General features: G+C 39.0%; 1 protein-coding gene and 1 non-coding gene across 2 annotated transcripts; both read left to right on the forward strand.

The window, feature by feature from the left end:
• Positions 1–8: 8 nt before the first annotated feature.
• On the forward strand, positions 9–4,847 carry RPL37 (ribosomal protein L37). Its single transcript, XM_043973754.1, has 4 exons — positions 9–152; positions 767–902; positions 2,138–2,222; positions 3,377–4,847. Exons 1-4 carry the CDS (start codon positions 150–152, stop codon positions 3,444–3,446), a joined length of 294 nt encoding a protein of 97 aa, XP_043829689.1. The 5' UTR covers positions 9–149; the 3' UTR covers positions 3,447–4,847.
• LOC122737803 lies at positions 3,213–3,290 on the forward strand. The gene has a single exon (XR_006354576.1). It is a non-coding gene; the product is annotated as a small nucleolar RNA SNORD72 (small nucleolar RNA).
• Positions 4,848–13,924: the final 9,077 nt, after the last annotated feature.

Below are 13,924 nucleotides of genomic sequence, written 5' to 3' on the forward strand. Positions count from 1 at the left end.
TTCCCCTCGCCCTTTCCCCTCTTACTCCGGAACCTTTTCCAAGGTGCACCATTACCGACGGAAGTAGACTCGGCGGAAGCCCCGCAAACTTGATATAGCGGAAGTGTTCTTTCTCTTCCGTTCTCTTTGGTCCCGGCGGCAGGAGGAAGATGGTGAGTTTTGCCTTCGTGTCGGCCTGGTATCGCTATCCATCCTCTCTCCCTGGATGGCTGCGACGGCCAGCCGGGGCGGCATTGGCTTCTGCAGGCATCGAGAAGGGGTCTGGACCCCTAGGAGTTCCAGGGGCGGCTTTTCCTGGGGCTGAGCCTTTACGCTCGGGAAGCCTCACGCCCCCCGCCCCGGGCCTGAGCTAGTTGTCCCTAGAGGTCGGAACGCGGCCTTGTCCGGGGACTGCCAAGGACTGGTCGGGCTGTTCGGTTATGCCGGGGCCCCCCGGGTGGAACAAGGCCACTGTGCCGGCCCGACCTAGTGCGGAATGGCGAGGCGTTTGGGAAAACGTGAAAGAATCTGATGGTGTGTGAGGCTAACGTTAGGGAGGGAGTAGCATTTCCCTATTTCCCAGACCTCCCAAATTCCCAATATTGGAGGAGGAGGGAGGCATTGCACGTTCAGGTGAAGTTGCTTTTGGAAGGTTTGAAAATTAAGTGACTCGGTGGTCGTGGTCGCTTTGGAAATTTTAACATCAGAGCGTTTGCTGCGGTTTTTTGTTGCTGCTGCTCTAAGATGTGCCGCGTCGCAATTTCAAATGTTTGTGTTCGTTTTCTAGACGAAGGGAACGTCTTCGTTTGGTAAGCGCCGGAATAAGACGCACACTTTGTGCCGTCGCTGTGGCTCTAAGGCGTACCATCTTCAGAAGTCAACCTGCGGTAAATGCGGGTATCCTGCCAAACGCAAGAGAAAGTGTAAGTGTCTCATTGTCGTGGTTATTCCTTAAGGAAACATGCAGCCGTTACCATTTGTTTGACTTGGCCCATTAAAAATAGTTGCTGTTCCCTCCTGTGCCCATTGAATAAGGAAGAAATGAGGGAAGTGGAGTTTTAAAAGTTGCTAAGGGAAATAAGTTGAGGCAACTGCTTCAAGATAGTTCTTAGGAAACTAATACACTTCCAACGTGGAGCCAGCAGGGTACAATAGAAAGAATTGGACTCTATAAGGCTGAGGATGTAGATTCAAATCCCTGCTCCTACCGAAGGTCTTAGGTGAATTATTTAACTACACTGAGCTACAATTTCTTCATCTGTGGAATGGGTGGACCTTCCTCTTAGACTTTTAATTCTAAATCTAGACTCGTAAAAATAAGAGAAATTAATGGTCTGCATTCTTTTTAATTGGAAGAAAATCTTTTAAGGTGTAAAGTTTTTTTTTTATCAAACACCTGAAAGGAATGATTATAACAAAAGATGGATGTAAATAATTTTACTTAATTTGTACAGCAAAAAAAAAAAAAGAAATAAAGGAAATCTTTGAACTGGTGCTAATTTAGAGCTCATTAAGGCACTGCTGGTTACTAAAGAACTGTTCTGTTGATAATCATTTAGAAAAATTAAACTAACCAGAACTGCAAGTTTAAATAACTTGTAGATATTGCCATTAGATTAAATGTTGGCTTTCTTTAAAGCTCAAATGCCACCTTCTATGGAAAACCTTTCTTGATTTCTTTAATTATTTTCCTCCTAATCTTCACACCTACTTTGTATATATTATTTTCCTGATGGCACAACAGAAATTGGGTTTTCCCCCTTAGTATTGATGGAACTTTGCATATAAGCTTGCTTTTTTTTTTTAAGATAGTTGTTTGGGCAGTGGGTGAAGAAGTTATAATTCTCATCAGGTTTGACCCAGTGAATCCACTACTTAGAACAGCTCTGTGCTAAGAAAAATGCAAAAGAATTTAAGTGAACAAATCAGGGTTTGAATGCCCTGACAACTAACCACCACCACAAATAGAAATGGTTGAGGGGGTCAACAGATCTGATGGTTTGTAATATTGATTTCTTTTTGTTGAACTACAGAGGTTAGATTATTAACTTTTAAAATTATTGATGAAAACTTAAGCTGCTAGAAGGAGTCATTGAAAATTGGGAAATAACACTATGGAGACTTGAAGGATTGAATTATTTCTATTTTTGTGTCCTAGATAATTGGAGTGCAAAGGCTAAGCGACGCAACACTACTGGTACTGGTCGAATGAGGCACCTAAAAATTGTCTACCGCCGATTCAGGTATAATTTTGTTTTCTTGAGCTTTAAAAACAGAACAAAATCCATGAATAGTTCCTCTTGTGTTTAAGTAGAATAATCTCCAACACTAATTTAGTATTTGGGGAGTGGTTTTCTGATCATTTGAGAGTTTAAAATGGACTTTGCTTCTCCCCCCCCCCTCGCTGCATGAAATACTAGCATCCAGCAAAGAGCTGATATTTGAACTGCCAACATATCATTTGCCAAAATTCCTTGTATTTCCCTCTTCAAGAGTTTTGTAGAATTGTCTCTGGCACTTCGAAGCAATGGAGGGATGCAAATTAGATCCACAAGGGCAATGCTGTGAAAAGATTGAGATGTATTCTTTTTATTCTGCTTGTAACTTTTTTAATAGGTTTTTTTAAAAGCAAAAAAAAATGAAATATTTATGGTTATAGGGTTCATTATTTTTATGCCTAGGACCAAAGTGAGATTCCCTAGTTATAACCATAATCTATTAATGAAGTGTGGGTTTTTGAAAACAGTTAATGTCCAGGTAGCATTTTGAAAAGCCACTGCTCTGGAACTGCTTTAGAGAAACAAAAGATATTTCTTTCACTTGTTAAAAGACAGGTTTACTAGGGTTTGTGTTTCCTTTTAATTGTTGGATCCAGCACCTTCGCCTTTAAGTTTTTGGGGGGTTTAACATAAAACTTGGTATAAATTTATCACATTGAATTTCTAGTCCCTTGAATGCTTGATAAATGTTTGGTGCTGGCTTCATAAGTCATAGTTCATTTGTTTAAAAAGGGAATTCTTGGGCAGTACAATCCAGACATGGAAATTCTTTGAGCTTTTGTATTAATGGGAAGTCTAGTACTGTCTGCACATTAAAGCATTTTGATAGTCATTTGCATTTTTTAAAATAGAATCTACTATCCCTGAAACACAAACTAACCTTTTTTTTAAAAAAAATGAGTGGGATAACGTTTAAGTTTTGAGGTACTTAATGAGAAAACAGGAATTGTTTGCAGCTTGTCAGTGATGTACCTTAAAAAATGTCTGAACATATGAATTAATAGTGATTTCAGCATTTAACTGAGATAAGCTGAGTAAAATAGTTTTAGAATGGTTTGTTTTAAGGATCATGTACTCTGAAAAACTAAAACAATATTTTTTTCCTTCAAATGCTATAGGAATGGATTCCGTGAAGGAACAACACCTAAACCCAAGAGAGCAGCTGTTGCAGCATCTAGTTCATCTTGAGGAGTCAACTGTTTGTTAAAATAAATGCCCTGAATCAAAAAAGTAATTGTGGTCAGTTTCATTTGATCCATTGAGTACTTTAGTCAAATTATTGGGGTTTGTATACTTTAGGTTTTAGCTTGTGAATGTTTAATAATATGGTCTCATCTTAGATCATTTTGCTTTTTGGTAACTATTCTCTGGCCTTTTGTGACTTATGATATGAGAATTTAGAGTGTTAGGGCATGAAGACATTGAATCTGCCACTGCACTTGCCTCTCCCCTGCCTGCACTCTACCCCTCCCCCCATAGACATATTTTAGCTGTCTAACCATGGGCACTTGCCCTTTTAAATATTTTATAAATATCAGACTGAGTGATAGGGCTCCTTTTTTGTGCTGTTTAGGGAAGCAATTTGTTATCTGAAAAGGAGCCAGAGGTGTCTTCCGAAGTTCTTAAATTACCTTGGATTGTGTTGGTAACACTTAAATTGGGAAGGGCTGACAAGGCACAGTGGAAAGTGCTACGTTTGAAATTAGGGTATCTGGGTTTTTATTCCAGCTCTGCTAGCTATTTCCTCTTTTCATTTTGTACAGAATACCACTCAAGCATGTTGGTTGTCCATCTGTAACTCCAGGCTCTTATTACATATACATTGTACATAGATATATGTGGATGTTGTGGGGTGTCAACCTTGTTTCATATAAATGGCTTCTATATTTAGAATGTATTTGGAAAACTTTACAAAATTTATTTTATCAAATGGAAACTTCTGTGTCAATGGAATTTTAGATATTAGAATGGGATTTCTTGTATTTTAGGGGAAGGGGCACTTGGAACCTTTTGGAAAGATAGAATACACAGAAAAAATATATAAAAGATGGAGGGATCTCTCTAGGAGCTGAGGCACTCGGTAAAAAGTTCTTGAAGGAAGTAGCCATTTGAGTGGTTTTGAAGAACACTGGAATAATGAACTTGAAGAGAATAACTGATCAACATAATGATTACAACCCAAAAGTGCTAACATGGTAGCACCTACCTCCACATGAAGAACTGATACATACAGGAAGGATGTTTTATGGGGGGATGGCTAACACCAGACTTTGTTTTACATGACTATAAGATTTGTAATAGGTTTTGTCTGTCTTGTTTTCTTGGAGGAGGGGATAATTCAGAATCAAAAGTTTAAAAATTAAGGAAACAGCTTCTGAGATAAATATTTGTGTATGTATGGTTTTCTTTATAAAGATAGGGATAGTATGCCTATTGGCATATATGTGTGCTACCTATCTCTCATCAAATGAGATTAAGATAGGGTGCCCCAAAAGCCTTAATACAGTTATAAGTATATGTAATGTACATTGTCAACTTTGTATATGTAAAATGCTTAATTTTAAATAAATGTCAACTGTTTCCTTTGTAGAGTTCATATATTCTTAATTTGAGCTAGGTGAATAAAGCACTGTCAGGAGGATTTGAATTCAAATCTCACCTCAGACACTTAGTAGCTGTGTGACCTGAGCAAATCACTTAACCCCAATTGCCTTAGACATCTGGTACCATCTCTAATTATCCTGAAAACATTTTGCCACTGGACCCATATAGCTCTGGAGAAGGGGTGTGAGTTGAGGCTGGTGATTAAATCCAATTCAGTGCACGTCATTACCTCAATGTCCTGGTTATCTATCTTCAAGAACAATGGACAAAACCAATCACGGAGGGCTGCTACGTAGTCAAAAGACCTTAGTTCAAATCGCAGTCACTTGCTAGCTGTGTAATCCTAAGCAAATGACTTATGTTTTCCTGTTTCCTTATCTAAAATGAAGATGATAACCATCTACTTTCCAGGGTAATGATAATTATGAAGCATTTATTTTAGTCCCTGGCACATAGTGGGCACTGTGTAAATGTTAGCTCTTTTATGTCAACTATTTAGTTAAGTTCCTACTATGTGCACTGTGCTAAGGGCTAATAATAAAAAGCAAAGGACAGCCCCTGCCCTCAAGGAACTCAATCTAATAGAAGAGACAAGCAGATGTGTATAAGTTATATACAGGAAGTAAATAACTGAGGGAAAGTACTAGAATTAAGAGGGGTTGGAGAAAGACAAAACAGGATTTTGGATGGGACTTAGGGGAAGCCAAGAGATGAAGATGAGAGAGGGTTCCAGGCCTGGGGAGCAGCCAGAGAAAATGCCAGGAGCCAAGAAATAGTGTATCTTGTTCATGAACAGCAAGGAAACCGAAATCACTAAAAGGAAGAGTACTTGGCCGGGAGTAAAACATAATAGGATTAGTAGAGAGGATGGGGTAGATTATGAAGTGCTTTGAATGCCAAGCAGGATTTTCTGTTTCTACCTAGAAGCAATTGAGTTATGTGAGCTGGTTGAGGGGGAGAAGGGAGGATGGGAAAATGCACTTTAGGAAAATCATTCTAATGCCTAAATGAAAGATAACCTAGAATGGGGAGAGACTTGCAGCCTATTGGAATCATCCAGGTGTATGGTGATGACGGCCTGCACTAGACTGGTAGCAGCATCAGACAAGAGAAGGGGGGGCATATTCCGGAAATGTAGCAAAGGTGAAATCGACATGCCTTGGCCATAGATTGGTTATGGGGTTGGGTGGAGGGAAGAAATATAAATCAAAGATGACACGTAGGTTGCAAGCCTGAGGGATTGGGATAATAGTGTAACCTAATAATAGGAAAGTAGGAAGTGGGGAAGGTTTAAGGAAGAAAATAATGAATTCAGTTTTGGACACAGTTTAAGGTTTTTTGTAGATATCCAGTTAAAGATGTCTGAAAGGCAGTCTGAGATGTGAATTTGGGGCAGAATATGTAGATATGAGTCATTAATTAGCATAACAATTATTAAACCCTTGAGAGTCTAAGATTATCATGTAGTAGTATTGAGGGAGAAGGGGGCACCAGACAGAGCCATGTGGGACACATCTGGTTAGAAGGTGTGATTTTTTTTTTTTTTTGGTGAGGCAATTGGGGTTAAGTGACTTGCCTAGGGTCACACTGCTAGTAGGTGTTAAGTGTCTGAGGCTGGATTTGAACCTCAGGTACTCCTGACTCCAGGGCCAGTGCTCTCCACTGCACCACCTACCTGCCCCAGAAGGTATGATCTTGAGGGTCCCGCAAAGGGAGACTGAGAAGGAAGTATTGGGTAGAAGTAAGAAAGAACAGTGTTCAGAAAACCTAAAAGTAGAGAGTATCAAGGAAGAGAGCATAATCAACAGTGTGAATGGCTTCAAAATGATCAAGGAGAAAGAGGATTACAAAAAGGCCCATTAGCAGTAGCTAGGTGACTCAGTGAATAAAGCATTGGCCCTAAATTCAGGAGGACCTGAGTTCAAATGCAGCCTCAGACACTTTGACACTAGCTGTGTGACCCTGGGCAAGTCACTTAACCCTCATTACCCCCCCCCAAAAAAAAAAGGCCCATTGGATTTAGCAACTAAAAGAGCTCATTGGTAACTTTGGAGAGTGGAATGATGAGATCAGGAGCCAGATTTTAAGGGGTTAAGAGAAAATGAGGCAACTGAGCTAATAAAAATGACAATTCTACCTTATTTAATTTACTTATTCAGTGCCATAACAATCAGACTACCCAAAAGTTATTTTATAGAACTAGTAAAAATAAATTCATCTGTAAGAACAAAAGGTCAAGAATATCAAGTGAACTAATGAAAAAAAAATAGGAAGGTAGGCTAACTATACCAAATCTAAAGCTATACCATAAAGTGTCAGTCATCAAAACTATTTGGTATGGCTAAGAAATAGAGTGATGGATCAGTGGAATAGGTTAGGCACAGGAGACACCCTGGTAAATGACTATAGTAATCTACTGGAATAAGAACTCACTATTTTGACAAAATGGATTATTTTGATTACATTAAATTTGAAAGTTTTTGTACAAACAGAAGCAATGCAGCCAAGGAAAGCAGGGAAATAATTTTTATAGCCAGTATTTCTGATAAAGGCCTCATTTCTAAAATATATCGGGAACTAAATCAAATTTATAAGAATCAAAGTCATTTCCCAATTGAGAAATGGTCAAAGGATATGAACAGGCAGTTTTCAGATGAAGAAATCAAAGCAATTATCTACTGCCATATGAAAAAAAAATGGTTTAAATCACTATTGATTAGAGAAATGCATATTAAAATAACTCTGAGGTACCACCTCACACCTATCAGATTGGCTAATAATGACAAAAAAGGAAAATAATAAATATTGGAGAAGATGTGGAAAAATTGAAACACTAATGCATTGTTGGAGCTTCAAACTGATCCAACCATTCTGAAGAGCAATTTGGAATTATGCCCAAAGGGCTACGAGACTTTGCATACCCTTTGATCCAGTAACACTACCACAAGGTCTATATCCCAAAAAGATCATTAAAAAAAGGGAAAAGGACCCACATGTACAAAAATATTTTTAGCAGCTCGTTGGAGACTTCCAAAGAATTGAAAATTGAGGGGATGCCCATCAATTGGGGGAATAGCTGAACAAATTGTGGTTTATGAATGCAATGGAATACTAGAGATGGAGGAAGCCAGAAGGGTTAACAGAGAAATTAAGAGGTGAGTCCTTATCAGCAAACACTATCAACAGAAATTTAAGGAAACAGTAACCAGGGATTAATAATCCTGGATGACAGGAAACATAAACTGTACCTAGAAACCAGATCTTAAAGTAAAGAAATAGCCTAAACAGAGAGACCCATGGGATCTGACAAGTTTAAACATGTTTTTAGGAACATGCACAGAAAGACAAAATGTGTCCTTAAATTCACCTTATTGTGACATTTAAAATCTAATGTGTGTGGTCGCCTTTTTCTGTCCCCAGTGTGGGGAGGAAACTTGCTAGGATTTACTTATAAATTAGAAGCTTCTGCAACAGTTTAGGCATTAAGCATTTATTAAAATATATTAGGGGTTAGTAAAGAGAGAACACGTGGAGTTCAGAAAGATAGCAAAGCCTGTCTACCCTAGGGTTCAGACTGGACTCCTCTTCAGCCACCAACTCGAAGTTCTGGACGGAAAACTCCTCTTAGCTGCCTTCTCTCCCATGCCCTCTGCTGGATACTATAATTCCTCCTCTCCTAGCTTTTCAGCTTCTTTTTATGCATTGTCTTCCCCTATTTGAGTGTAAACTCCTTGAGGACAGAAACTGTCTTTCTGCTTGTATTTCCAGTGTTTAGCACAGTCCCTTGGTATGTAATAAGCATTTAATAAGCAGTTGCTTTCTGATAGAAAAACCATGAACCAGGCACTGAACTAATTGAGGAAGAAAATAGAGTGCCCTGGAAGTCAGTAAATAGCCACCAGAATCTTGATTGAGTAATAAATATGGATTGAATGAAAGAGGAAAAGAGTTCACTTAGTGATGGTTAAAGAGGGAAAGCATAGAAGTGGCAATGATGCAGGAAGTATTCTAATTCCTCCAAAACAATATGTTAAGAATATAAAAATAGGGGGCAGCTAGGTGGCTCAGTGGATAGAGTACCAGGCCTGTAGTCAGGAGGACCTGAGTTCAAATCCGGCCTCAGACAATTGACACTAGCTGTGTGACCCTGAGCAAGTCACTTAACCCCCATTGCCTCACCAAAAAAAAAAAAAAGAATATAAAAATAAAAAACCATTTGACAACTGCTTGATTGTTGATATGATGAAGAATGAGGAGTCAAGGATAATAACAAGATTTCAAATATGGGATGCTGGTGCCTTGGACAGAAATAGAAAAGTTAGGAAGATGGGTGATTTGGTGCAGGGTGGGGGATACTCAATTTTATTTTGGATATGTTGAATTTGTCAATGAGACAGACTCTTTTATAGTACAGCCACCATTAGAGGATGATATATGGGTGATGAAACAATGACAGAGACTAAAACAATGCAGACAAGTAGGAGGAGAAAGAAAGCAATGTCAGGAAAAACTAGAGAAGATAGTATCTACAAGAGAGTAGTCTGAAAAGATGAGGATCATCCCAATTTGGCAACTAAGAGATCATTGGTAACTTTGGATAGAATAGTTTCATTGAGTGTTGAGTTTAGAAGCCAGATTTCAAAGGGCTGAGAAATGAGTAAGAGGAGAAGTGGAGGCAATAGATATTGACAGCTTTTTCCAAGGGTTTAGCAATATGGGACAACAGCTTAAGGGAATTGTAGAGTTTCATGAAGATTTTTTTTAAGGATGGAAGACATGGACTTGTGGGTAACAGGGAAGGAACCAGTAGATAAAGATTAGAAAGCAAGATCCAGATATAATGAAAGCAAATCAGCTAGAAAAGACATTGGGTAATGTAACCAAAAACTACCTAGAGAAGGCCTAACTCTTTATTAGCCAATTGTTTTTTTGGTTTTTGGTTTTTGGTTTTTTTTTTTAGTGAGGCAATTGGGGTTAAGTGACTTGCCCAGGGTCACACAGCTGATAAGTGTTAAGAGTCTGAGGTCGGATTTGAACTCAGGTCCTCCTGACTCCAGGGCCGGTGCTCTATCCACTAGACCATCTAGCTGCCCCCAATTGTTTCTTTACCAAAATAGTACAAGTATTTGCATTTTAAGAGGTTGAAGTGGGGCAGCTAGATGGTACAGTGGATGTCAATTGATGGTACACCAGCCCTGGATTCAGGAGTACCTGAGTTCAAATCCGACCTCAGACACTTAACACTTACTAGCTGTGTGACCCTGGGCAAGTCACTTAACCCCAATTGCCTCAACACAAAAAAAGAAAAAAAAAGAGGTTGAAGTTATTTTTCTATCCTATCACATCTGCGTTTAGAAGATGAGGAAACAGACTTAAAGAGGTTGAGTGACATGGTTACAAAGCTTGTAAATGACTCAAACTCAAGTCTTTTAACATCAAGACTAGAGTATTCAGAAGGAATATGACTAACACCTGGAGAATAGGGCTGTTATGGGGGCTAAAGAAGGAAAGAATGTCAAGGATAGTAGCTGGAGGGAACAGAAGAGTCAAGTGAATATTTTTAAGTGTTTATTGCCCTCCCCTCTTCCCCCCCTCCCCTCCAGATAAAAGAGATTAGTGAAGGTTTGAAGACAGAAAGAGCAAAGATTAAATTGAAGACAGCTGTACTGTAGTGGTGTGCTGTTAGGTGGGACAATAGATAGAGCACTGGGCAGGGATGCTTATCCTCCTGAGTTCAAATCTAGCCCATAGGTAGCTAAGTGGTACAGTGGATAAAACACTGGCCCTGCATTCAGGAGGACCTGAGTTCAAATCTAGTCTCAGACACTTGGCACTTATGAGCTATGTGACCCTGCGCAAGTCCTTAACCTTCATTACCCTACCCCACCTTCCCCCAAATAGAAAGTACTTAATGTAGGTGGACCCTTTTACATAATAACATAAAGTCCAGGGAGTAAGGTGGGGAACCATTGGGAGGGGATAGTTTGCTTGGGGGAAATCCATAAGTCAATCAAGAGTCTGGAATTGACAAAGATTGGTTAGCCCCAGTCATTTCATTTACCTGGGAAGGGGGCCTAGGTGGGGATCAGTCAGTTCTCAGTAAATTTGTAGTTATCACAATTAACCATTAAAACAGAAATTCTGAAATTCAAACTTTGAGGGTTAAGGGGATGTGAATACTTTAAAAACTAATGAAGATGCCAGGATCTTATAAGCTCATCTGGATTTCTTATAACAAAGGGTTTTTTTTACGTACTCTTGAACAAAAAGTGAGTCTCTTCAGTACAAGTTATCTTTTCCCAGTCTTTAGTACTTTATTCTTTGTATTATCTTGCTCATGACAAGCTTTTTCCTTCAGAGCAATGGTTAGTAGTTGTTTTGGGTGTTTTGGGTTTTTTTACGGGTTTTCTCACTGTTCCTCCAACTTCAAGAAACCAATGAACCATAACAATAGCTAACAATAACATTTACATAGTGCTTTAAGGTTTGCAAATCACTTTACATACGTTATCTCATTTGATTCTGTGGAGAAAATGGATAAAACCTGAATGCTATGCGTTTGGTAGAAATATCTTCTCCCCACAAAAAGCAGACTTAGAAATCAAAGAAAGGGAGGTACAGAGTTGGGTAAACATACAGACCCTTAGTCTCTATGTTATTCAACAATAAGATAGACCCATTCACTGTGGATAAAGCACCGGCCCTGGAGTCAGGAGTACCTGAGTTCAAATCCGGCCTCAGAGCTTAACACTTACTAGCTGTGTGACCCTGGGCAAGTCACTTAACCCCAATTGCCTCTCTAAAAAACAAACAATCAAAAAAAGATAGACCCATTGATTCTACCTTGAAGGGGGCCTGCACTACCTTGGAGACCTTCTGTCCTTCCTACATATCTTTTTTTTTTTTTTAGTGAGGTAACTGGGGTTAAGTAACTTGCCCAGGGTCACACAGCTAGTAAGTGTTAAGTGTCTGAGGCTGGATTTGAACTCAGGTACTCCTGACTCCAGGGCTGGTGCTCTATCCACTGTACCACCTAGCTGCCCCCAATCCATTCACTTTTAAGATTATCTTTGTTTGGCCCTGCCAAAAAAAAAAAAAAAGAAAGAAAGGGAAACCACCATGATCCAGTTTCATCTGGTCAAAGTCAGATATTCTGAGTTAGCCTAGCATCAGTATAAGTGCACAAGCATGACCACTGCTGTCGCAAAATCATATAGAAACTATTGCTTGTTCCTAGTAGTTCACACACCATCATGTGTCTCCATATTTTGTACTTCATTTGATGTTGATGATCAGTGGATAGATGAGTAAAGTAATCTCCATTGTTACATATCAAAGGGTCTTATATCATCTTGAGTCTAACTCCAATATTCAAATATTTTAGTGTATCTGTTATCTCATCAATATGAGTATTCTCTCCACAGGAACAGGTTACAACCCAAATGTACTTTCTTATCCTGATTGATTCTTTTCCATACTCTATAGGTCCTCCAGATTGGGTCTGCTGAAGGCCTTCCTTGAGGTCATTTTATATTTTCTAGGTACCCAGAGGACACTCAGGCATTTATTTTTTATCCTCTATCTTGCTACATGACCATCCTGCCTGCTTTTTTTTTTAATCATACATTTCCTTTATAATATTCCATAAGCTACTCTTTAAGGCATAGGTCATAATTAGAAATACACTGCAGCCTGCTTTAGCCTATAATGCCTCTCTCCACTGGTCAACTACAAATTTGATTCTTCAGATATGGTGCTCCAAGATTTTTCAGTCATACAACTTCCTAGAGAGAACATTAGATTAGACTAATTAGATTCATTTTGTGGCAGGAAACAGTTTATTTTTATTTTTTTTTATGTTTTAGTAAAAGTATTTTATTATTTTCCAGTTACATATAAGGATAATTTTCAACATTTGTTTTTATAGGATTTTTAGTTCCAAATTCTTCTCCCACCCTCCCTTCCCTCCCTCCTCCCCAAGAAAGAAAGCAATCTGATATAGGTTATATATGTACAATCACATTAAACATATTTCTGCATTAGTCATATTGTGAAAGAAGAATCAGAGCACAAGGGAAAAAAACTCAAAAAAGAAGGGAAAAAAACAGCAAAAAGTAGAAACAGTATGGTTCAATCTGCATTCATAATTCATAGTACTTTTTTTCTGGATGTGAGAACATTTTCTATCATGAGTTTTTTGAAATCGTTTTGGATCATTGCACTGCTGAGAAGAGCCAAGTCTATCACAGTTGTTCATCACACAATGTTGCTATTACTGTGTACAATGTTCTCCTGGTTCTGTTCCTCTCAGTCAGCATCAGTTCATGTAAGTCCTTCCAGGTTTCTCTGAAATCCTCCTGCCCATCGTTTCTTACAGAACAATAGTATTCCATTACTTATTTAGCCATTCCCCAATTGATGGGCATTCTCTTGATTTCCAATTCTTTGCTACCACAAGGAGAGCTGCTATAAATATTTTTGCACATGTGGGTCCTTTTCCCTCTTCTATGATCTCTTTGGGATACTATAAGGGCCAAATTTAGTATGGGAAGAGTTAATTGGGCTACTTGCTTTAATATTGGAGTAAGAAAAGAAATAGCCTCTTTCAAAAAATAAAACAGGTTTATTAATGGGAACAAACTTACAACACAAGTGAGATTAATAGAGCTAGGAACAATGAGAAAGAATCTAAATCTCTGGGGTAAAAAGGCCCCAGGCACCCCAAAACTGCCTCCAGCCCAGCTAGCTCCAAAGAACTATCTTTGCCTCAAAAACACAAACTCAACACCACCCAAAATCTGTAGCTCCAAGGAGAATTAACTTGCAGTCTCTTCTGTTTTGGTCCAAAGGTCAAACACTAACATCTCCTCTAACTGTCTACCTTCCTTCCCTGTTTCTCCCAGAAAACTCTCCTCAGAAAACCCCCCCTCTCCCTCTTCCTCTGTCTCTAACTGCCTCTCTTACAGGAAGGGGTGGTTCTTAGCCATGCTGAGTCTCCAATTGTCTCAGCACACCCACATGGGCTGTCTCATTATAATCTGGCCAGGCCCATGTGGGCATGG

Source organism: Dromiciops gliroides, chromosome 1, assembly GCF_019393635.1.
Source record: "Dromiciops gliroides isolate mDroGli1 chromosome 1, mDroGli1.pri, whole genome shotgun sequence".
Classification (NCBI taxonomy): Eukaryota; Metazoa; Chordata; class Mammalia; order Microbiotheria; family Microbiotheriidae; genus Dromiciops; species Dromiciops gliroides.